The 25,160-nt window shown below is 44.9% G+C and overlaps 4 protein-coding genes across 4 annotated transcripts in view; 3 read left to right on the top strand and 1 right to left on the bottom strand.

The window, feature by feature from the left end:
• Positions 1 to 25,160, top strand: part of LOC115534283 (E3 ubiquitin-protein ligase TRIM39-like) — an 84,380-nt gene that overhangs the window by 12,346 nt on the left and 46,874 nt on the right. The gene's annotated exons all lie outside the window — the stretch shown is intronic.
• Positions 159 to 2,679, bottom strand: LOC115534829 (translation initiation factor IF-2-like). The gene is made up of 3 exons (XM_030346112.1): positions 2,588 to 2,679; positions 2,031 to 2,556; positions 159 to 757 (listed from the first exon to the last, which is right to left on the bottom strand). Exons 1-3 carry the CDS (start codon positions 2,677 to 2,679, stop codon positions 581 to 583), a joined length of 795 nt encoding a protein of 264 aa, XP_030201972.1. The 3' UTR covers positions 159 to 580.
• Positions 13,448 to 15,695, top strand: LOC115534274 (E3 ubiquitin-protein ligase TRIM39-like). The gene is made up of 2 exons (XM_030345149.1): positions 13,448 to 13,566; positions 13,675 to 15,695. The coding sequence occupies exon 2, from the start codon at positions 13,677 to 13,679 to the stop codon at positions 15,300 to 15,302; it is 1,626 nt and encodes a 541-aa protein (XP_030201009.1). The 5' UTR covers positions 13,448 to 13,566; positions 13,675 to 13,676; the 3' UTR covers positions 15,303 to 15,695.
• On the top strand, positions 20,646 to 24,344 carry LOC115534285 (E3 ubiquitin-protein ligase TRIM39-like). Its single transcript, XM_030345164.1, has 2 exons — positions 20,646 to 22,203; positions 22,315 to 24,344. Exon 2 carries the CDS (start codon positions 22,317 to 22,319, stop codon positions 23,940 to 23,942), a length of 1,626 nt encoding a protein of 541 aa, XP_030201024.1. The 5' UTR covers positions 20,646 to 22,203; positions 22,315 to 22,316; the 3' UTR covers positions 23,943 to 24,344.

Genomic DNA, 25,160 nt, shown 5'->3' with positions numbered 1-25,160 from the left:
GGTACATTCTCAGTACAATATGTTTTCAGTGGAATAGATACATTCTCAGTACAATATGTATTCAGTGGAATAGGTACATTATCAGTACAATGTGTACTCAGTAGAATAGGTACATTCTCAGTATAATATTGTGGGAGTGTGTTCTGCTGGTGGCTGGTCTCAGCAGCCTCACCTGGCCCGAGTCAGACTGAGACAGACCCTGGGGCTGGGGGGGGGCTGCACAAGTGTGTGTGTGTGTGTGTGTGTGTGTGAGCAGATAAATAAACACATGGTATAAATGTGAGTTATATTAAAATATACTCTAGCTGACCGTCCCCAACGAGAAGGCATTACAGTCAAGGCACGTGTAGTTCAGAATAACCAGTGCTTTGAGTCCTCTTAAACCATGCAAATGAGTCGATATCTTCGCCTGCTGAATAAAATAACATCGATAAAAATCATCATTCAACAATAATATCCATAAAATAACCTGGTTTTTATTCCACTAAATGCGGTCGGCTCTAAGCCCCGCCCACTAGCCCGAGGGGTCCGGCGGACATCTTGTCGTCCGCGTGACCAGACGCCGTCGCCACGGAGACGCTCAGCTCTTCCCGCCCGACGAGGAGGCGGGGCCACACCCGGCCGACCTCCTCAGCTCGATCTTCATCAGCTGACCCTCGGAGCGCGACTCCATCCTGGTTACCGTGGCGACGGCCGCGCCCGCCTTGGCGGAGGTCTTCAGGCCCCTGGACATCGGGATCCGGGACGCGGCGCCGGGCTGGGGATCGAACACACGACACCGGCCGACGGTCAGGAGGGTGACGGGCGGTGTGGTCAGGGGGAGGGCCTGGGGGCGGGGCCTGGGGGCGGGGCCTGTTCACCACTCAGGACCGCGTTCAGACGACCACTGACCGATGTGAGGACCGCAGAGTCCCTCACCGGCTGAACGAGACCCGAGACTCACCTGGTCAGAGGTCACCTGGACTCTGCAGGTGAACTCCTAGACTCCGCCCAGCAGGGCTGGCTGTGCAGAGAGGTCTCAAGCCCCTCCCCTCCGACTGGTTGTATGTTGTACATCCTGGCCCTTAATGTACGCACTTATTGTGTGTTGTGTTGAGCTATAGTACTTAGTTATGTAGCAGCTTATCCTAGCTATCTCTGTTGAGTACGCGGAACGGGTTAACCTAGTGATTGTTGGTGATTGGCACTTGGTATTATGAACATCCTTATTGTACCGACAGAGATTTATTGTTTTACTTTCTAAAGACGAAAACACTTATTGTAAGTCGCTCTGGATGAAAGTGTATGCTAAATGACCGAGTCCGACATGTAAATGACGTAACGGTGTGCTCAGTGAAGCACTCTGAGGCTGTACCTGGGATGAAGGGGGATACAAAGAAAATGAAATAGAATTTAACGTCATGCATGAACGCATGTCAACATGAGTAGTGTGATGTGGTCAGCTGCTCTAGGGGGAAACACACCTCCCTTGATATCATTAAAAACCTTTCAGACCCAACTGCCATCAAAGGTGAAAAACTATACCACCAGGTGTGGGTGTGATTAGCCGTTACAAGCCGTTTTAAAAAGATGCCTCTTCTGACATCACTAGTGGGCGTGTCCACCTAGATGTGTGCTGGATAGATCAGTCTACCAGCCCACCCAGTGGACTGTAGCCAACGTTGCTCATCTATCCGTCGTACATCTAGGCGGACGCGCCCACCTGTGTTGTTAGAAGAGGCATCTTTTCAGAGCGGCTGGTAACGGCTAATCACCCTCACACCTGGTGGTGTAACATGTCACCTTTAAACACTGTTCAGAGGAATGTTCTCTTTGAGACTCAACTCATTCCTCAACAAGAGCCTCTCTACAAACTGAGGAAGAAACCGTCCAATCGGAGACCAGAAGGACCCAGGCGGGGGTCACAGGTCACCGAGCGGTGGTCAGAGGTCACCAAGCGGGGGTCACAGGTCACCCAGCGGGGGTCACAGGTCACCCAGCGGGGGTCACAGGTCACCCAGCGGGGGTCACAGGTCACGGGGGGTACTCACCGGCGGCTGCGTGGGCCGGCAGGTTGCCGAGGTGATGGGCGTGATGGTGATGCTGCTCGTCATCTTCCCTGTCGCCGTGGCGCCGGCCTGGCGAGGGGACCGGAGGACCGTCCCCGTGGAGGTCTCCCTCCCCTCGGCCACGCCCAGCGTCCGGACGCTCAGCCCCGGGCCCCTCCCCCGGGCGCGGCCCCGGGCCCCTCCCCCGGGCGCGGCCCCGCCGGGCCCAGGTGGATGTGGATCCGGTTGTCCTCGGTGGTGGTGATGTTGGACTTCCTGCCCGGGGCGGGCTGCTTCTCCGGGGTCAGCCTGAAGACGCTGCGGCCGGGGGTCCCGTCCCGGAGCTCCGGGGGTCCCGACGCCTCCTCCAGCACCGGGGCGGTGCTGACGGAGAGGACGGAGACCGGGGAGCGGGCGCCGGGGCTCCGGTCCGGGGACGAGGCCCTGGAGACGGTCGTCATGGTGACCGTGGAACAGCGGCCCCCCGTCGACCCGGGGCGGGGCCTTGTCCGGCGGCCCGCCCGCCCGCCTCCTTCTTCTTCATCCAGGGGATCCAGGACCTCCTGGCGGCCCCCGGCTCGGCCGCCGCCGCGGGGGGGTAGCGCTCCGGCACGGCGGGCTGCTTCAGCCCCTGCTGGCGGAGGTTGCTCATGAGGTGGTTCTCCTCCAGCACCGAGTTCCTGATGAAGCCGGCGGGAGTCTCCTCCTCCTCCTCCTTCCTCTTCCCCCTCCCCCTCCTCCTCCTCCTTCCTCTTCCCCCTCCCCCTCCTCCACCTCCACCTCTTCCTCTTCCTCTTCCTCCTCCTCCTCCCCCTCCTCCGTGTAGCGCGCCACGGCGTCCGTCTGCATCTCTGTCTCCGGCCTTCAGTCTGTGATGTGCTGGGCTTTCATCTCCTCACATCCCATAATAATAAGCGCTGCTCCCCTCCCAGGACCCGGTCCCGGTCCCGGTCTGGACCCCGACTCCTCCTCAGCTTTCACTGGTTACCTTTCAAGACGTATTCGGTCCAGCAGAAGAAGATTCAGAACACGGATGGGTATGCCTCCTCTGTTCTAACCCCATATGCTTCAGGTTACAGACTACTGACACACAACATGACACAAAGATAATCATGCCCCATAATGTGATACATATCATGAAGTAGCCTGCATTTAGGACTTTTTATACTGCTTTGTTATTTTATTTGATGGCGACACCATTGGTACGTTTTGTTATTGTTTCTGTGTCCGGGGGAGGGAATCTGATTGGCTGAGCTGGTGTCCTCGTGGTCATGTGAGTGACAAGGTGATTGACAGCTGACTGATGAGTGACGCGACACCTGATCAATCATTAGATAGATAGATTACATAGTCGACGCATCGCTACGCATACGCGTCCAAAAGGCTACGCGACGCGACGCTTCGGCCGCCAGGGAAGAAAGAAACTGCATCCGGGGTTTAAACCTTGTCAACAGTTAGAATGTTACTTTGGACTAGACAATTAGTTATTCATTAACCCCTTCTTCTTCTTCGTCTTTCACTTGATTGTGCGCGTGCACATCGGGGAGAGTTCCTACAGCAGCGTAGCGCCAATAATCAGCTTTTTGTTCTCTGTCTGTGTTTGTTGAAAATTGTGTCGGGGTTGGATAGAATGTATTCGGGGAAGCCCCGGAAACCCGGGTCGCTTAACTCCAGATAGAAGAGAAAGAAGAGAACACGCATCAACGCATTTGAATCGGCCAACGCAGCGCATGAATGCATTGCAGCCAAGTGTCTTGGGGCCGGAGCCAGGGGTTAGGGGAGGGGTTAGGGGAGGAGGGGAGTGGACGTCATGTTGACGAAACGAAACTGAAGGTTCAGATCAACCGAAGAAACCGACCTGGAAGTAGTGCGCTCGTACAGGAGAAAAACAAAACGCATTTTGAAACACGCTGACGGACAGAAACAGCATCAAGGTCAGTAAAGAATAACAACTTTGAGGGAAGTTTAAACCTCTCTTCCCGTAATGCAATGACAAGAATAATGGGATTGCTCAATACATGAACCTTGTCGTCTGTGTCTAGGAATGGCCTCTGCTAACACCTCCTGGCCTGAAGAGAACTTTTCATGTTCCATCTGTCTGGATGTGTTCAGCAGCCCAGTTTCCACACCATGTGGACACAACTTTTGCAGAGCCTGTATTACTAAGTTCTGGGATGAACAAGTCAAGTACAAATGTCCCGTTTGCAACGAGCTTTTCAACACAAGACCTGATTTACGGGTCAATATCCTAATTTCAGAGATGGTTGATCGGTTTGGAACGTCCCTACGAGTAAAAGAGCAGCCTTGTGTTGAACCAGCAGAAGTTCCATGTGACGTCTGTACTGGGACCCAGCAGAAGGCCGTGAAGTCCTGCCTAATGTGTCTTACCTCTTACTGCCAAACCCACCTGGAGCCACACCATAGAGTCGCAGGCCTGAAGAAACATCGGCTGGTCGAGCCTATGGACCGTCTGGACGACAGGATGTGTAAGAAACACGACCGACTTCTGGAGCTCTTCTGCCAGACTGAACAGATGTGTGTGTGTCAGTTCTGCACAGAGACAGACCACAAGTCCCATCCTGTTATACCTCTAAAGGAGGAATATGATGTGAAGACGGCCCAGTTGGGGAAGATAGAGGCTGAAGTTAAGCAGTTGATCCAGGAGAGACAAAAAAATATTCTGGCGATTAAAGACACAGTTAAACGCAGCAAAGTAGACGCAGACAGAGAGATAGCTGATGGTGTGCAGGTCCTCACTGCTCTGATGCGCCGCATTGAAAAGGGCCAGGATGATCTCAAAGAAATGGTTAAAGAGAAACTGAAATCCACAGTGAAACAAGCTGAAGACCTCATCAAAGGGCTGGAGCAGGAAATAGAAGATCTGACCAATAGAAGCTCAGAGGTGAAGCAGCTCTCACACACTGAAGACCACCTCCACTTCCTCCAGGCCTTCAGATCCCTGAAGGATCCTCCACCCCCCAGGGACTGGACCACGGTGGAGGTCCGTCCTCCGTCATACGTAGGGACCTTGAGGAGATCCCTGGATCAGCTGGAGGAGACACTGAACATGGAGATGGAGAAGCTGCGTGATGCTGAACTGAAGAGGGTCCAGCAGTATGAAGTAGATGTGACTCTGGATCCTGATACAGCTTATCCCTCGCTCATCCTGTCTGAGGATGGGAAACAAGTACATGATGGAGGTGTGAGGAAGAGACTCCCAGACAACCCTAAGAGATTTATACTGTTGGGAGTTGTTGTCACGAGGCAGAGCTTCTCCTCAGGGAGATTTTACTTTGAGGTCCAGGTTAAAGACAAGACTTATTGGTGGTTAGGAGTGGCCAGAGAGTCCATAGACAGAAGAGGTGGGACCATGCGGACCCCTGAGAACGGTTACTGGACTCTTCTCTACTACCAGGATGAGTTGGTATTTAGAGATGACCCTGCTGTCCGTCTCCCTCTGAGAGCTGGGCTCCAGAAGGTGGGGGTGTTTGTTGATTATGATGAGGGTCTGGTCTCCTTCTATGATGTGGAAGCCAGGGTTCATCTCTACTCTGCTACTGGCTGCACCTTCAGTGAGCCTCTCTATCCATTACTCGGCCCAGGTTCCCGTGTTTATGAAAGCAACAACTCTGCCCCCCTCATCATCTCACCTGTCAATCAAACAGACTAGGACCTTTGTTTGGTAATAAAATAATCAAACAACCAAAACAACTGATGTTGTTTCCTGAATTAGAATCTCTACTATGTGAGGTCTCAGAGTACTGTATTCTTATCTTGCTTTTCACTGTCATCTAAGGAGTAATTCATTAAGCCACTAACACTGTGCTATAACAAATATAACCCATTATAACCTATAAGACTACACTATAATGTTCAATGTCTTTTATCTGAATGTTTTTTTATATTTTTAATTAATGAAAAAAGAAATGTATTAGATAAGGTGAAACATTGATTTTGATAACATTATCATTAGTTGATTTAACCAAATAGTAATATTCGTTTATTTTCTGAATCATTAGATTAGATTAGATTAGGCTTTATTGATCCTTTTGGGATGACTCCCTCAAGGAAATTGATTGTCCAGTAGCTTACAGAAAGAAACACAATATTAAATTATATACCATATAAGATAAACAATAAACTCATGTATCATGTTTGACAACACAATACAATGTTTGTAAACTTTTGAGATTTGAATAAAAATGTACTAAAAGTAGAACATCTTCTGTGTGATAGTTACATTCTCAGTACAATATATATTCAGTGGAATAGGTACATTCTCAGTACAATATGTATTCAGTGGAATAGGTACATTCTCAGTACAATATATATATTCAGTGGAATAGGTACATTCTCAGTACAATATGTATTCAGTATAGTAAAGGTACATTCTCAGTATCTATTCAGTGGAATAGGTATATATTCAGTGGAATAGGTACATTATCAGTACAAAATGTATTCAGTAGAATAGATACATTATCAGAATAATATGTGTTTGTAGCGGTATCATATTCACTGTGTATGTTGTATGGTGCGTGCCCCCTTTAAGGGAAGGGGGCATGGCACCCACCTGGTGTTACAACGCAGGTCTTAAGGAACGCACCTCTGGCTGTGCGGGTTCTGTGTTTTGGGAAATAAATCCTTCTCGTGTTTTTCACCGGCAATCAAGTCTCCGTCTCCATTTCATTGCGATCTCCTACATTTGTGACCCTGACGTGATCTGAACACGCAACCTCCCCGCACCGGTTCCGCTGAGTCGTTTCGGGCGGGTGCTCAGGGCTCCTTCCCGTTGGCCTTGACTGTTCGGAAGTGTGAATTCTGGGGGGGGCGTCTGTAGCGGTATCATATTCACTGTGTATGTTGTATGGTGCGTGCCCCCTTTAAGGGAAGGGGGCATGGCACCCACCTGGTGTTACAACGCAGGTCTTAAGGAACGCACCTCTGGCTGTGCGGGTTCTGTGTTTTGGGAAATAAATCCTTCTCGTGTTTTTCACCGGCAATCAAGTCTCCGTCTCCATTTCATTGCGATCTCCTACATGTTCATTGGAATAGGTACATTCTCAGTACAATATGTATTCAGTGGAATAGGTACATTCTCAGTATGTACTCAGTGGAATAGGTACAAACGCAGTATGTACTCAGTGGAATAGGTACATTTTCAGTAGAATGGGTACATCCTTAGTACAATATGTATTCAGTGGAATAGGTACATTCTCAGTACAATATGTATTCAGTGGAATAGGTACATTCTCAGTACAACATGCATTCAGTGGAAATAGGTACAATCTCAGTAAAATGTGTATTCAATAGAATCGGTACTTTATCATTGGGATAAAACAAAAACAACTATGGTGCATAAAAAAACCCTTTTACACATGATGGGATTCAAGGAAAGATTAAAATCCCATAATAACTGCACACGTGTGTAGCTTTGTAGCAGTAAATTACTTTTAATGTCCACCTTACAATAACCCAACAAGTCTAACCCACCGATACAAAGCTCACAGTGACTATGTGTAAAGATATGTGCGAGTGTCTTGACTTTGTCTTGTCGGCTCTCCTCTCCATCCTCTCCTCTTAGTTTCTCCTCTCTCCTTCCTCTCTCTTCTCTTCCTCCTCTCTCCTATGTCTCCTCTCCTCTCTAGCTCATCCAGGATTGTGTTTATCATTGTTACGCATCAAAATGATGTGTGTTCAAACTGCAACGGTAAGCATAAGTTGATTTGTTGAGTCAAATATTGTTCAGTACATGTCAGCGTGGGAGTGTGTGTGGAGGACGGCTGGTTGAAGCAGCCTCACCTGCTGAGTCTGATTGGACTCTGGGGCTTGGTGAGGGACACACCTGTTGCTCATTGAGTAATCGGTGCGCACTGGTTGAACCAGCCGTTTAGGGCGTGGTCACACCACAATGAGGTGCTTTCAGTGTCAAAGATTTGGGCACATTTCTAAAATCTGTAAGGAAAAGAGGGGGTGTGCGAAATGCTCAGGGGATCATGAGTATGGGAAGTGTGAGGGGGCCAAGTTAAAAGGTTGTAGTTGTGGGGGTGAACATGTGGTCAATTTTGGAGGCTGTGAAATAATGAAAGAGGAAGTTGCAGTTCAGAAGGTGAAAGTGTTGGACAAAGGGACCTATGCAGAAGCAGTGAAGGCGGTGAAACAGAGGCTAGGTGCTAAGAGTCAGGGAATGGTAGCAGCCTGGGGGGCGGAAGGGAAGTGACGAGGGAGTCGATGGGAGAGCAGCACGATAGGGGCTGGGGGAAAGAGATCCTCCTCAACGAGGCTTTGGCGACTGACTATGTACAGAAGGACGCTCGGAGGCTAGAGTTTGGATGCTAGGAGAGTTGGAGACTGGACAGTGCAACAGTTGAGAGAGAAGGAGGATGGCGAAGTCTGGTATCGTTAGTGATGATATGGAGTATGATGATTCAGATGCAGAAATTTGGAATCCCGTGACCAGTAGGAAAAAGAATAGAAGAAGAACAAGAAGGTGTTCTGAGATGAATGACAGTGACGGAGAAAAGCAGAATGAGTCGAAAAAAGCAAGGAGGAAGGAGGAAGGAGAAGTGTGGAAAGTGATTGTGGAGTTTGAAGAGATAGCTAGTAGCAAGCTACACCCAGTCAAACTGTCGAAAGCTATGAGGAATGAGATTGGTTCGGTCAAACAGGCAAGGTTCTTGAGCAAAGGAAGGATGTTAATAGAAACTGTTAACAAAGATCAGCAAGAAAAGATTTTGAAAATGAGTACACTGAACGAAGTGAGAATCAAAAGTCAAATCCCTGGTATAAATCGTAAGATACGTGGAGTGATAACCGGAGTGCCAATAGACTTAAGTATTGAAGAACTGCAGAAAGAAATCAAGGGAGCCAAAGTGACTGTTGAAAAAAGGTTGTCCACTAGATACCAGGGGAAAATAGTGGACAGTTTGTCTGTGCTTATTCAGTTTGAAGGGGCAATAAAGGATAAGGTTACGATTGGATACCTGAGTTACCCGGTTAGAGAATTTGTTCCCAGGCCATTGCGGTGCTTTAAATGCCAGAGGTTTGGGCATATAGCAGGACAATGTAGGGCAAAGCCAAGATGTGCCAAATGTGCAGGGGAACATGAATACGGTCAATGCGAGGCAGAGGCTAAAGCTAAATGCTGCAATTGTGGAGGGGATCACAGTGCGGCATATCAAGGATGCGAAGCACAGATTAAAGCAAAAGAAGTTCAGAAATATAAAGTCCAGAATAAAGTAACATATGCAGAGGCAATCAAACAAGTAAAAGGACCACAAGGTGGTGCAAGTGTGGGTGTTGTTGAACCCTCTCAGTATTCACCGCAAGCTTTAAAGCCAGTAGGTTTGCAATGTGATGTGAATAAGGACACTTTGATTGTGGATAAGGCTAACTTTGTATTCTTCATGGCGAAGGTCATAAATCTAGCTATGCAGGACAAAAATACAAGGTCAGATCGGATAAAGATTGTTGTGGAGGCAGCAAGGGAATACTTAGACATAAAGGATGTAACGGGAGAGATGGTACAGGATGAGATCAATAGAAATGAAGGGGTTACTAAGTAGTATAATTATGGGGTTCCTTATTCTGCAGTGGAATGCCAGAAGCCTGATATCGAATGGGCAAGAATTTAAGAGATATATAGAAAAATTAGACGTTAAACCAGAAATCATTTGTATACAAGAAACATGGATGAAATCACACTTGGATTTTAAAATTGTAGGATACAACTCAGTTAGACTGGATAGGAATGAGCGGCAGGCAGGGGGATGTGCAACGTTTATTAAGGAAGGAGTATTGTATGAAAGAGTACCAATGAATTATGAAACTAGTCTAGAGATAATTGTTATTGAAATCTGGGTTAATAAAAGGAAAATGACTATAATCAATTTGTACAATCCATGTAAGAAAATGAAGTTGGAGGAATTGGAGAGGGTAGGACAAAGGCAAAATGCTATATGGTGTGGAGATTTGAATGCACACAGCACGTTATGGGGAGGAAGGAAAGATGATGATAATGGGAAGGTGATAGAGGAATTAATGGACAACAAGGGAATAGTTTGTTTAAATAATGGGGAGGGGACAAGAATAAATGTAAGCAATGGAGTGGAGTCAGCGTTAGATCTTACACTAGTAACAGATACACTGGCAGGAGTATGTTCATAGGAAGGAAGGAAAGAGACGACTGTTGGAAGTGATCACTATCCTATAATCATTGGAGTAGAATTGACAATTGTAATGAGAGTGCAATCTAGAAAGAGTGATGAATTGGGACTTTCACAATGCAGAGTGGGAACTATTTAAGGAAATAAGTGAGAAAGAAATGTTAGAAATTGAGATAGGAGAAGATGTTGACCAGCTAAATACGAATGTGTGCAGAGTTATATTAGAGGCTGTTGAGAGAACAATTAAGAGGAAAGAAGGAAAAGGGAAAAAGAGGATGGTACCATGGTGGAACAAAGAATGTAGTAAAGCAATCAAGAGTAGAAATAAAGAATTTAGAAGGCTAAAGGGAAACCATAGGTTTGAGAACCTTATTGAATATAAAAGAAGTCAAGCAAATGTAAGGAGAACTATTAAAAATGGAAGGAAAACTTGTTGGAGGAATTTTTGCAATTCGGTGGGACGGGAAACGGAATTGGGACAGATTTGGGGCATGATTAAAAAGATGAATGGGGTTAAGAGAGAATATGGATATCCAGTTTTGAAGGTAGGGGAAACAATAGCAATGAAGGAAGAAGAAAAGGGGGAGATGTTAGCAAAGGCTTTTGTGAAAGTTCATAGTTCAGAAAATATTAGTGAAGAGGGAAAAAGAGGGAGGGAGGCTACTTTAGTGGAGTATGAAGTGTTGATGCAAGATGAGGAAGAAAATGAAGATTTGCTTAATAAGACTTTCACAATGACAGAAATTAATCGTGCATTAAGGAAAACAAAGATGACCGCACCAGGAAAGGATCAGGTTTGTTATATAATGATAAGTAATTTAAGTGAAGCAGCAAAAGGAATATTATTGGAGTTATACAATAGAGTTTGGAAGGAAGGTAAATTACCAGAAAGTTGGAAGGAGGCAGTTATTGTACCAATACCTAAACCAGGGAAGGACAGTTCCAACCCAGAGAACTATAGGCCAATTGCCTTAACATCGAATATATGTAAAATAATGGAGAAAATGATAAATGAAAGATTAACATACTATATGGAGAGTAAAGGATTTATGTCAAAGTATCAGAGTGGGTTCAGAAAGGGGAGGAACACTATGGATCCGACCATATGTCTAGAACATGAGATCAGAAAGGCACAGATAAATAAGGAAAGTGTTGTAGCTGTGTTTTTTGATATTGAGAAGGCATATGACATGATGTGGGTAGAAGGATTATTAGTTAGATTAAGGAAGTTGGGAGTTAAAGGGAGAATATACAGATGGATTGAAGATTTTTTAACTGAGAGATCAATACAGGTGAGAGTAGGAAAAAGCTTCCCAGGGAAATTTAAAATAGAGAATGGAACACCACAGGGGAGCATAATTAGTCCACTATTATTTTCCATTATGATAAATGAAGTTTTTGAAGAAATAGAGAGTGGTATGGGTTTTTCATTATTTGCAGATGATGGGGCAATATGGAAGAGGGGGAAAAATATGAAATTCATTGTTAAAAAATTACAGGAGGCAATCAATAGAGTGGAGGAATGGTCTTTATAAATGGGGTTTTAAGTTTTCGGTAGGGAAGACAAACATAATGTTTTTCACCAGGAAAAGAGGGGGAGATGAGATTAGATTAAAACTTTATAAACAAGACCTAAAAAGAGTAAAACACTAAGTTATTAGGAATGTGGTTTGATGAAAGGTTAACATGGAATATACACATTCAGAAGGTTGTGGACGAATGTAAAAAGGTTATAAATATAATGAGGTGTCTAGTTGGAAAAGAGTGGGGGGCGGATAGAGTGGCACTAAAGGGTAAATATGATGGTTTAATTAGAGCATTTATAGATTATGGGAGTGTGGTATATGGGGCAGCAGCAGAGACACATGAAGAAACTGGAAGGTATACAGAATCAGGCATTGCGTTTATGTACAGGCGGTTTTAAAACAACACCTATAGCTGCGCTGCAGGTAGAAATGGGGGTCATGCCTATTGATTTGAGAAGGCTGCAATTGTCACTGACATACTGGGTGCATTTACAAGGACATAGCAAGGACCATCCAGCGCAAGACACGTTAAAACCTAGTTGGGAAAAAGAGAAAAAGGAAGTTAGGAATTTTGGTTGGACAGCAGTGCAGAGGGCAAAATAAATTGGAATTGAAAAGATACAGTTTAGTCCAACAGTACCAATATCAGCACTCCCACCCTGGATTCTTCCAGATGCTACAGTAGATCTGACAATTCTAGAAAGGAAAAATAAAGATAGAGAGTTTGTTTGTAATGCCATAAGTGTGCAAGAGTATATTGATAAATTCTATGGTTATGTAAAGATATATACAGATGGATCAAAGAGTGCAGAAAGTAAAGTAGGAGTAGCATTTTGGGTCCCAGAATTTCAGGTGCGGGTGGGTAAAAGGGTCAATGATGAAGTATCGGTGTATACAGCAGAAATGATTGCAATATTATTGGCAATACATTGGGTAGAGGAAACTAGACCAGTAAGTGTAATAATATGTTCGGACTCAAGTTCAGTTTTAACCAGTCTACAGAGCAGTAAGTCAGATAGCAGGCCGGACATTTTAATAGAGATAAAACAGATTTTATATAGAATAGAGATGATGGGTATAACAGTGGTGTTTGTGTGGGTACCGGCACATATTGGAGCAAGAGGGAATGAGGTGGTAGATAAGGTGGCAAAAGAGGCAACAAAATGTGAAGAAATTGAATTACGCATAAATATCAGCAAGATGGAGGGTAAAAACATAATTAAAAGGAAAATGAAGGAGAAATGGCAGAAGAGGTGGGAGGAGGAGAGGAAGGGAAGGTGGTTTTATAAAATTCAGAGGAAAGTAGGAGAGGCCAGGGGAACAGGAAGGAGCAGAAGGGAAGAAACCGTAATATCACGGTTAAGATTTGGACATACAGGGCTAAATGCATCGTTGTTTATGGTTGGAAAACATGACACAGGGAGGTGTGATCATTGTGAGGAGCAGGAAACTGTAGATCATGTAATGAACATTTGTAGAAAGTATGAAGTAGAGAGACGACAAATGCAGGATAATTTGGCAGAAATTAAAGAAAATTATGAGTTAGAGAATAAATTAAGGAAAATGTCAGGAGATAGATGCTATAGGCACGTATTTGGATATTTAAAAGAAACAAATTTGATAAAGAAAATATGAAATCCGGGTAACTCAGGGTTACAATAGTAAATAAAGATGCATAAAGAAACCAGTAGGTGGCGGTAATGCACATGTTTGTTTGCCAACCGCCAATAAAAACAAATAGAAGAAGAAGAAGAAGAAGAACCGAAGCAACCGACCTGGAAGCAGTGCGCTCGTTCAGGAGAAACATAAAACGCACTTTGAAACACGCTGACGGACAGAAACAGCATCAAGGTCAGTAAAGAAGAACAACTTTGAGGGAAGTTTAAACCTCTCTTCCCGTAATGGAATGACAAGAATAATGGGATTGCTCAATACATGAACCTTGTCGTCTGTGTCTAGGAATGGCCTCTGCTGACACCTCCTGGCCTGAAGAGAACTTTTCATGTTCCATCTGTCTGGATGTGTTCAGCAGCCCAGTTTCCACACCATGTGGACACAACTTTTGCAGAGCCTGTATTACTAAGTTCTGGGATGAACAAGTCAAGTACAAATGTCCCGTTTGCAACGAGCTTTTCAAGACAAGACCTGATTTACGGGTCAATATCCTCTTTTCAGAGATGGTTGATCGGTTTGGAACGTCCCTACGAGTAAAAGAGCAGCCTTGTGTTGAACCAGCAGAAGTTCCCTGTGACGTCTGTACTGGGACCCAGCTGAAGGCCGTGAAGTCCTGCCTAATGTGTCTTACCTCTTACTGCCAAACCCACCTGGAGCCACACCAGAGAGTCGCAGGCCTGAAGAAACATCGGCTGGTCGAGCCTATGGACCGTCTGGACGACAGGATGTGTAAGAAACACGACCGACTTCTGGAGCTCTTCTGCAAGACTGAACAGGTGTGTGTGTGTCAGTTCTGCACAGAGACGGACCACAAGTCACATCCTGTTATACCTCTAAAGGAGGAATATGAGGTGAAGACGTCCCAGCTGGGGAAGATAGAGGCTGAAGTTAAACAGTTGATCCTGGAGAGACAAAAAAATATTCTGGCGATTAAAGACACAGTTAAACGCATCAAAGCAGACGCAGACAGAGAGATAGCTGATGGTGTGCAGGTCCTCACTGCTCTGATACGCTGCATTGAAAAGTGCCAGGATGATCTCAACCAAATGGTTAAAGAGAAACTGAAATCCACAGAGAAACAAGCTGAAGACCTCATCAAAGAGCTGGAGCAGGAAATAGAAGATCTGACCAATAGAAGCTCAGAGGTGAAGCTGCTCTCACACACTGAAGACCACCTCCACTTCCTCCAGACCTTCAGATCCCTGAAGGATCCTCCACCCACCAGGGACTGGACCACGGTGGAGGTCCGTCCTCCGTCATACGTAGGGACCTTGAGGAGATCCCTGGATCAGCTGGAGGAGACACTGAACATGGAGATGGAGAAGCTGCATGATGCTGAACTGAAGAGGGTCCAGCAGTATGAAGTAGATGTGACTCTGGATCCTGATACAGCTCATCCTAAGCTCATCCTGTCTGAGGATGGGAAACAGGTACATGATGGAGGTGTAAAGAAGGAACTCCCAGACAACCCTAAGAGATTTACACAGTGTATATCTTTACTCACAAGGCAGAGCTTCTCCTTAGGGAGATTTTACTTTGAGGTCCAGGTTAAAGACAAGACTCTCTGGTCTTTAGGAGTGGCCAGAGAGTCCATCGACAGAAAAGATTGGACAGATGGGACCCCTGAGACGGGTTACTGGACTCTTCTCTACTACCAGGATGTGTTGGTATTTAGAGATAACCCTGATGTCCGTGTCCCTCTGAGAGCTGAGCTCCAGAAGGTGGGGGTGTTTGTTGATTATGATGAGGGTGTGGTCTCCTTCTATGATGTGGAAGCCAGGGTTCATCTCTACTCTGCTACTGGCTGCACCTTCAGTGAGCCTCTCTATCCATTCCTCAGCCCAAGTCGCCATGATTACAGAGGTAACAACTCCGCCCCCCTGATCATCTCACCTGTCAATCAAACAGACTAGGACCTTTCATTGGTGATAAAATAATCAAACAACCAAAACAACTAATGTTGTTCCCTGAATTAGAATCCCTATTGTATGAGATTTTCCACACTTCTTTTAACAAGGAGTAATTTATCAAGCCACTAACACTGTGTACTATAAAAAAATATAACCAATTATAACCTATAAGACTACATTATAATGTTCAATGTCTTTTATCTGAATGTTTTTTTATATTTTTAATTAATGAAAAAAATGTAATAAGATAATGTGAAACGTTGATTTTGATAAAATTATCATTAGTTGTTTTAACCAAATAGTAATATTCCTTTATTATTTTTTAATCATGTTTGACAACACAATACAATGTTGGTAAACTTTTGAGATTTGAATAAACATGTACTAAAAGTAGAATGAGGGCATCTGTTGGGGAATTGGTACATTCTCAGTACAATATACAGGTGCTGGTCATATTATTAGAATATCATGAAAAAGTTGATTTATTTCATTAATTCCATTTAGAAAGTCAAACCTGTAGAATGTATACATTCATTCCAAACAGACTGATACATTATAAGTGTTTTTTGCCAAAAAGAAGATGATTATAGCTGACAACCAATGAAAACCCTAAATTCAACATCTCAGAAAATTAGAATATGGTGAAAAGGTCAGATATTGAAGACACCTGGTGCCACACTCTAAATAGCTAACTAACTCAAAACACCTGGAAAAGCCTTTAAATGGTCTCTCGTTTTGATTCTGTATGACACACAATCATGGGGAAGACTGCTGACTTGACAACTGTCCAAAAGATGACCATTGATACTTTAAAGAAGGAGGGCAAGACACAAAAGGTCATTGCCAAAGAGGTTGGATGTTCCCAGAGCTCTGTGTCCAAGCACATTAATAGAGAGGCGAAGGGAAGAAAAAGATGTGGTAGAAAAGAGTGTACAAGCAAGAGGGATAAACGCGCCCTGGAGTGGATTGTCAAACAAAACCGATTCAAAAATGTGGGGGAGATCCACAAAGAGTGGACTGTAGCTGGAGTCAGTGCTTCAAGAAGCACCACACACCGACGTATGCAAGATATGGGCTTCAGCTGTCGCATTCCTCGTGTAAAGCCACTCTTGAATAAGAGACAACGTCAAAAGCGTCTCGCCTGGGCTCAAGACAAAAAGGACTGGACTGCTGCTGAGTGGTCCAAAGTTATGTTTTCAGATGAAAGTAAATTTTGTATCTCCTTTGGAAATCAAGGTCCCAGAGTCTGGAGGAAGACAGGAGAGGCACAGAATCCACGTTGCCTGAAGTCCAGTGTAAAATTTCCACAGTCAGTAATGGTCTGGGTTTCCATGTCATCTGCTGCTGTTGGTCCACTGTGTTTCCTGAGGTCCAGGGTCAATGCAGCAGTCTACCAGGAAGTTTTAGAACACTTTATGCTGCCTGCCGCGGACCAACTTTATGGAGGTGACGATTTCATTTTCCAACATGACTTGGCACCTGCACACAGTGCCAAATCTACCAGTACCTGGTTTAAGGACCATGGTATCCCTCTTCTTGATTGGCCTGCAAACTCACCTGAACCTTAACCCCATAGAAAACCTATTGGGTATTGTGAAGCGGAAGATGCGAGATGCCAGACCCAACAATGCTGAAGAGCTGAAGGCCACTATTAAAGCAACCTGGGCTCTCATAACACCTGAGGAGTGCAACAGACTGGTCGACTCCATGCCACGCCGTATTGCTGCAGCAATTCAGGCAAAAGGAGCTGCAACTAAGTATTGATTGCCATACATGCTGAAACTTTCCATGTTCATACTTTTCAGTTGGCCCACATTTCTAAAAAATCATTTTTTGTACTAGTCGTAACTAATATTCTAATTTTCTGAGATACTGAATTTGGGATTTTCAGTAATTGTCAGTACTAATCATCCAAATTAAAAGAAATAAACATTTCAAATATATCACTCTGTGTGTAATGAATTGATATAATATGTAAGTTTCACGTTCTGAATATAATTATTGAAATAAATCAACTTTTTCATGATATTCTAATAATTTGACCAGCACCTGTATATTCAGTGGAATAGGCACATTATCAGCACAAAATGTATTCAGTAGAATATATACATTATCAGAACAATATGTATTCAGTGGAGTAGGTACATTCTCAGTATGTAGGCCTATTCACTGGAATAGGTACAAACTCGGTATAATATGTATTCAGTGGAATAGGTACATTCTCAGTATGTACTCAGTGGAATAGGTACATTCTCAGTATGTACTCAGTGGAATAGGTACATTCTCAGAGGAATGGGTACAACCTCAGTAAAATGTGTATTCAATAGAATAGGTACTTTATCATTGGGATAAAACAAAAACAACTACGTTGCCTAAAAACCCTTTTACACATGATGGGATTCAAGGAAAGATTAAAATCCCATAATAACTGCACACGTTTGTAGCTGATGAGCCAGTAAATGACTTACAATGTCCACCTTACAATAACCCAACAAGTGCAACACACCGATACAAAGCTCACAGTGAGTATACGTACAGTATAGATTCCCCCAATGTGTGTGAGTACCGTGACTTTGTCTAGTCAGCTCCCCTCTCCATCCTCTCCTCTTAGTTTCTCCTCTCTCCTTCCTCTCTCTTCTCTTCCTCCTCTCTCCCATCTCTCCTCTCCTTTCTAGTTTATGATTGTTACGCATTAAAATGATGTGTGTTCAAACTGCAACGGTAAGCATATTTAGATTTGTTTAGTCAAATATTGTTCAGTACATGTCAGCGTGGGAGTGTGTGTGGAGGACGGCTGGTTGAAGCAGCCTCACCTGCTGAGTCTGATTGGACTCTGGGGCTTGGTGAGGGACACACCTGTTGCTCATTGAGTAATCAGTGCTCACAGGTTAAACCAGCCGTTTAGGGCGTGGTCACACAACAATGAGGTGCTTTCAGTGTCAAAGATTTGGGCACATCGCTGAAATCTGTAAGGAAAAGAGGAGGTGTGCGAAATGCTCAGGGGATCATGAGTATGGGAAGTGTGAGGGGGCAAAGTTAAAGTGTTGTAGTTGTGGGGGTGAACATGTCGTCACTTTTGGAGGCTGTGAAATAATGAAAGAGGAAGTTGCAGTTCAGAAGGTTAAAGTGTTGGACAAAGGGACCTATGCAGGAGCAGTGAAGGTGGTAAAACAGAGGCACGGTGCTAAGAGTCAGGGAATGGTAGCAGCCTGGGGAGCGGAAGGGAAGTGACGAGGGAGTCGGTGGGAGAGAAGCACGATGGAACAAAGTGTGGGGAGATAAGAAGCAGGTGGGGATGTTTGTGGCAGCAGTGATGAACTCCACTAGAGACTCCACATCAAAGACAACGAGCATACAGACGATGGCTAAGGCAGCCAAAGGTTATTTGGGGATGGAAGGGTTAAAATGGGAGGCTTTGGTAGCCGAGATAAATACACAGAGTAGTCAGGAGCTGGTGAGAAGAAAAGGGGAGGAAATGTGATGCATTTTAGTCCAGTCTGCAATTGATGGGGTGACAGAGTGGGGATTTGACTGGGGGTGCAGATTTTCAGTGGAGAAAACTCGAACTGTATTTTTTTACCAGGAAAATAATTGAGGATGGGATGAAATTGAGGATGTATGGGAAAGAGTTGGATCATTTAAATATTTGGGAGTTATTTTTGATTCTAGGGTAACATGGGCAGACCATATTAGGAAGATGGAGGATAAATGCAAAAAGGTAATGAATGTGATGAGATGTTTGACTGGTAGGGATTGGGGAGCGAGCTGTTCAGCTTTAAAGACCATATGTAGCTATGATTAGATCTGTTTTATTATGGGTGTATAGTGTATGGTTCAGCCACAGTGTCTCTCTTGAGAGAGCTGGACGTGATCCAGGCCAAGGCATTAAGGGTAGGCAGCGGGGCTTTAAACCATCACCAGTGCCTGCTCTGCAGGTAGAAATGGGGGACATGCCACTGGAGTTGAGAAGGAAACAGTTGATGGGAAACTATTGGGCTAATCTGCGGGGGCACAGTGAGTCTCACCCCACAGGAGTGTTGAAAGAGTGCTGGGTTTATGGGAAGGGTGAGAGGAATCCTTTTGGTCGGGTGGGGAATGATATAGCGAAAGAGTTTGCTGTGGGTGAATTGAAGCTTAGTCCAGCAGTGGTATATCCAATAATGCCGCCATGGAGGATGGTGTGGCCAGAGGTGGACTGGTGTGTGTTGGATATAAAGAAGAGAGAGAGAGAACACATAGACCTGGCTAGTGTTTTTAATTTTCATCTTCTTGTAGAGTACAGTGAGTATGTTCATGTTTTTACAGATGGTGCCAAACAACCTGAAACAGGAGTGACAGGGTTTGGAGTAGCTGTTCTGTTCCATCCAAAAGAATAGAGGTTAATAGAAGAACATCAGATAATTTAAGCGTGTATACAGTGGAGATGTTGGGGGTGCTGGTCGCTTTAAAATGGGTGGAATCAAGTACAGAGGAAAGAATTGATCTGTACAGATACCGCATCAGTTTTGGCAAGTATGAGGTCGTTTTACTCAAGTAGTCGCCAAGGTTTGTTATTTGAAGTTCTACAGTCAATTACGAGAATCATTCAGCAGGGGAGGCAAATAACATTTTTATGGGTACCAGCTCATGTACGGGTGAAGGGAAATGAGAAAGCCGATAAGATGGCGAAGAAGGCATTGGAGAAGGAAAAAATATAAATGAATATCAGTTTAAGTAAGGCAGAAGTTAAAAGCCTGCTATGGGAAAAAGTTAACAGAATATGGCAAGACAGAGAAAGGGAGATATTTATATAATATTCAAAAAAGTGTTAATGTTAAAATAAGGTATAGTGGTCAGAGGAAGGATGAACACATTTTGATAAGGTTAAGGTTGGGGCACAGTGCACTAAATAAAACAATGAATTTGATAGGAAAACACCCCACTGGATTATGTGAGGGGTGCCAGGTAGAGGAGACAGTGGAACATGTTTTAATGAACTGTAGTGGTTATGGGATGGAGAGGGAAAGTATGAAAAATCAATTGAGAGAATTGGGTATGCAGGAGTATACTATGGAAAATATTTTAAGATTAGTGAAGAGGAATTGTATAAAAGTATTGTTTTGCTTTTTGATAGAGACAGGGTTATATGATAGGATATAACAGAGTAGAAAGAAGGTGTGAATGAGTGAGCGTTTGGATATTTTTGTTTTGATTCATTCACTGGATCAGAAGAGGGCGGTAATGCACCAAGTTGTGGATGCTTATCGCCGTAAAACCCCAAGAAGAAGAAGAAACTGAATCCGGGCGGGGTTTAAACCTCGTCAACTGACGAGACAATTAGTTATTCATTAACTCCTTCCTCTTTCATGTGATTGTGTGCTTGCGCATCGGAGAGAGTTCCTACAGCCGCGTAGCGGCAATAAACAGCTTTTTGCTCTCTGCCTGTGTTTGTTGATAATCGGATCAGGGTTGAAAGTATTTGGGGAAGCATCAACACCGATGAATCCAAGTTCCAGTCGCAAGTCGCCACTATCACAACAATGTCTCTTGTTGTTGTTATGGGGACAGGACGAGAGGACCCAAACGCTTGACAGGGATGCAGAGACGGGGTGGAAAGGAAAGGGGGTTTATTGGAACAAGGGGTAACGACAAGCCGGGGCTAGGCAAGCGGTGGTCAGGCAGGAAGGGGCTCGGCGGTAGGCGTGTAGTCAGGCAGGCGAGGATTCGGCAACGGGTAAACAGGGTGACGGACGGAGAACTTCAGAAGAGGGAAAAGGGTTACTCGAGGACAGGGAAAACGGACTGGATTTAGTTTAACGCTGGTAGGACCGATACTGACTGAGGTGTAGTAAACGAAGAACTGGCACCGGGCGGCTGAAGTAGGGGACGGCGATTGCAGAATGCAGACAAGTGTGTTGAGAGAGTGAGGACCAGTTGCGCCAAGCGGCCACTAGATGGGGATGTTGGACCGGTTAGCAGGACATGGCTTGTTTTGCACCGGCTCTCTTTTAACTCCAGAAAGAAGAGAACACACATCAACGCATTTGAAGAGGCCAACACAGGTAGTCATTTAGTAAGTCAGGTTCTTTGTTGTCCCCAAGGGGATAATTGTACTCACACAGTAAAGTCAAGTTGGTTTCAGGGCAGCATACGTTTGAAGAGACGGAACACAGTGTAGCAACACTGTAGCACACAGATATCAAATAAATTATTTCCCCACATATACAACAAATAAACCCTCTTCCCACAAATTCCAAAGAAAAACATGTAGACAGAAATAAACATGACATGAACCATATACACTGATGAAAAATCTACATATTTTTGTTCACTGCTATGATAGCTGAGGGGACTAAACTTTTTTTTTTGGGGCTTTTCTCCAGTTCATTCCCCTATATCTGCGGAAAGATGGGAGTAATTTGAAGAATTGGCCAAGGGAATGGTCAGGGACGCTGACTATTGCACGTGCCAGGCGTGCTATAGCAAGCTCATTTGCCTCTGACAGGCAGGGGGAGGGTGATTATCTTGGATGCACCCTTGCCGGGATGCCATCCGGCCCTGGGGCCTTGCCAATTTTGCACCTGGCCAGCTGTGGCTGTACATCCTCCTGAGTGAAGGGTGGGTGCTGGGGTTCTACCAGCGCCTTCACAGGAGGCGGTGTAGTCCTGGGTGTCAAACCGGTTGAAGAACCTGTTCAGGGAGTTGGCAAAGTGCATGAACGCAGTGCAGCCATGTGTCGTGTGGGCGGAGCCAGGGGTTAGGGGAGGAGCCAGGGGTTAGGAGAGGAGGGGAGAGTACGTCAGGTAGAGGAAACGAAACTTAAGGATCAGATCAACCAAAGCACCCGACGTGGAAGCAGTTCTCTCGGTCAGGAGAAAAATAAAAAGCATTTTGAAACACGCTGACGGACTGAAACAACATCAAGGTGAGTAAAGAAGAACAACTTTGAGAGAAGTTAAAAACACTACTGCCGTTATGGAATTCAAAAAATTATAATGGGATTGCTCAATACATAAACCTTGTTGTCTGTGTCTAGGAATGGCCTCTGCTAACACCTCCTGGCCTGAAGAGAACTTTTCATGTTCCATCTGTCTGGATGTGTTCAGCAGCCCAGTTTCCACACCATGTGGACACAACTTCTGCAGAACCTGTATTACTAAGTTCTGGGATGAACAAGTCAAGTACAAATGTCCCGTTTGCAACGAGCTTTTCAACACAAGACCTGATTTACGGGTCAATATCCTCTTTTCAGAGATGGTTGAATGGTTTGGAACGTCGGTACGAGTAAAAGAGCAGCCTTGTGTTGGACCAGCAGAAGTTCCCTGTGACGTCTGTACTGGGACCCAGCTGAAGGCCGTGAAGTCCTGCCTAGTGTGTCTAATCTCTTACTGCCAAACCCACCTGGAGCCACACCAGAGAGTCGCAGGTCTGAAGAAACATCGGCTGGTCGAGCCTATGGACCGTCTGGACGACAGGATGTGTAAGAAACACGACAGACTTCTGGAGCTCTTCTGCAAGACTGAACAGGTGTGTGTGTGTCTGTTCTGCACAGAGACGGACCACAAGTCCCATCCTGTTATACCTCTAAAGGAGGAATATGAAGTGAAGACGGCCCAGCTGGGGAAGATAGAGGCTGAAGTTAAGCAGTTGATCCAGGAGAGACAAAAAAATATTCAGGAGATTAAAGACGCAGTTAAACGCATCAAAGCAGACTCAGACAGAGAGATAGCTGATGGTGTGCAGGTCCTCACTGCTCTGATGCGCCGCATTGAAAAGTGCCAGGATGATCTCAACCAAATGGTTAAAGAGAAACTGAAATCCACAGTGAAACAAGCTGAAGACCTCATCAAAGAGCTGGAGCAGGAAATAGAAGATCTGACCAATAGAAGTTCAGAGGTGAAGCTGCTCTCACACACAAAAGACCACCTCCACTTGCTCCAGACCTTCAGATCTCTGAAGGATCCTCCACCCCCCAGGGACTGGACCACGGTGGAGGTCCGTCCTCCGTCATACGTAGGGACATTGAGGAGATCCCTGGATCAGCTGGAGGAGACACTGAACATGGAGATGAAGAAGCTGCGTGATGCTGAACTGAAGATGGTCCAGCAGTATGAAGTGGATGTGACTCTGGATCCTGATACAGCTCATCCCCGTCTCATCCTGTCTGAGGATGGGAAACAGGTACATGATGGAGGTGTGTGGAAGGAACTCCCAGACAACCCCAAGAGATTTACACGGTGGGGAGGTGTTCTCACGAGGCAGAGCTTCTCCTCAGGGAGATTTTACTTTGAGGTCCAGGTTAAAGACAAGACTGAATCGTGGTTAGGAGTGGCCAGAGAGTCTATCGACAGAAAATGTCTGATACTGTTGACCCCTGAGACGGGTTACTGGACTCTTCTCTACTACAAGGATGTGTTGGTATTTAGAGATGACCCTTCTGTCCGTGTCCCTCTGAGAGCTGAGCTCCAGAAGGTGGGGGTGTTTGTTGATTATGATGAGGGTCTGGTCTCCTTCTACGATGTGGAAGCCAGGGTTCATCTCTACTCTGCTACTGGCTGCACCTTCGGTGAGCCTCTCTATCCAATCCTCCACCCAGGTCCCCGTGAACACAAAGGTAACAACTCCGCCCCCCTGATCATCTCACCTGTCAATCAAACAGACTAGGACCTTTGTTTGGTAATAAAATAATCAAATGACCAAAACAACTAATGTTGTTTCCTGAATTAGAATCTCTACTATGTGAGGTCTGAGAGAACTGTATTCATATCTTACTCTTCACTGTCTTCTAAGGAGTAATTCATTAAGCCACGAACACTGTACTATAAAAAATATAACCCCTTATAACCTATAAGACTACGCTATAATGTTCAACGTCTTTTATCGGAGTGTTTTTTTATATTTTTAATTAATGAAAAAAATGTAATCAGATATTGTGAAATGTTGATTTTGATTATCATTAGTTGTTTTAACCAAATAGTAATATTCGTTTATTTTTGAATCATGTTTGACAACACAATATAATGTTTGTAAACTTTTGAGATTTGAATAAAAATGTACTAGAATGAGGACATCTTCTGTGGAATAGTTAAATTCTCAGTAGAATATGTATTCAGTAGAATAGGTACATTCTTGGTACAATGTGTACTCAGTGGAATAGGTACATTCTCAGTACAATGTGTACTCAGAGGAATAGGTACATTCTCAGTACAAGTGGAATATATACATTATCAGTACAATGTGTACTCAGTGGAATAGGTACAGTACATTCTCAGTACAATATGTATTGAGTAGAATATATACATTCTCAGTACTATGTGTACTCAGTGGAATAGGTACATTCTCAGTACAATGTGTACTCAGTGGAATAGGTACATTCTCAGTATAATATTGTGGGAGTGTGTTCTGCTGGTGACTGGTCTCAGCAGCCTCAACTGGCCCGAGTCCGACTGAGTGGACTCTGGGGGGGGGGGGGGGGGGGCTGCACACCTGTTGGGCATTGAGGGATCAACGTGTGTGTGTGTGTGTGTGTGTGTGTGTGTGTGTGTGTGTGTGTGTGTGTGTGTGTGTGTGTGTGTGTGTGTGTGTGTGTGTGTGTGTGTGTGTGTGTGTGTGTGTGTGTGTTGTGGTATCCGGGAATGAAGAATGCGCCGGGATTCAGTGAAACACGTGGCAACGGATGGTTTAAGCCGACTTTCGGCGTTTATTTCAATAAACAAAGAGGATAAGGGTGCGCTTGGGTCTCCGTGAGCCTCAAGCCTCTGCAGTCCACGCGTCTCTCTGCCTCTCCCGTCCATGCTTGTCTCTGCCTCTCTTGTAGTGGCTCCGGGCCTTTCTCCTCCCCGCCGCCAGGTGTCCCCCATCCCGCTGATTGGGGGGAAGGAC

Source organism: Gadus morhua, chromosome 21 (genome assembly GCF_902167405.1).
Source record: "Gadus morhua chromosome 21, gadMor3.0, whole genome shotgun sequence".
NCBI classification, from domain to species: Eukaryota; Metazoa; Chordata; class Actinopteri; order Gadiformes; family Gadidae; genus Gadus; species Gadus morhua.
The sequence above is the reverse complement of the archived record's forward strand: the minus strand, read 5'-3'. Positions and strand labels throughout refer to the sequence as shown.

What these genes read in the sequence shown, in the direction of transcription:
- LOC115534829 (XM_030346112.1), bottom strand. Translation starts at nt 2,679, where the DNA reads ATGAGCAACCTCCGCCAGCAGGGGCTGAAGCAGCCCGCCGTGCCGGAG. An exon ending in GAGCCGGGGGCCGCCAGGAG is followed by an intron (nt 2,557 to 2,587) that starts GTCCTGGATCCC and finishes AAGAAGAAGGAG; the next exon opens with GCGGGCGGGCGGGCCGCCGG. An exon ending in GCCGGCCCACGCAGCCGCCG is followed by an intron (nt 758 to 2,030) that starts GTGAGTACCCCC and finishes TTCGATCCCCAG; the next exon opens with CCCGGCGCCGCGTCCCGGAT.
- LOC115534274 (XM_030345149.1), top strand. Translation starts at nt 13,677, where the DNA reads ATGGCCTCTGCTGACACCTCCTGGCCTGAAGAGAACTTTTCATGTTCC.
- LOC115534285 (XM_030345164.1), top strand. Translation starts at nt 22,317, where the DNA reads ATGGCCTCTGCTAACACCTCCTGGCCTGAAGAGAACTTTTCATGTTCC.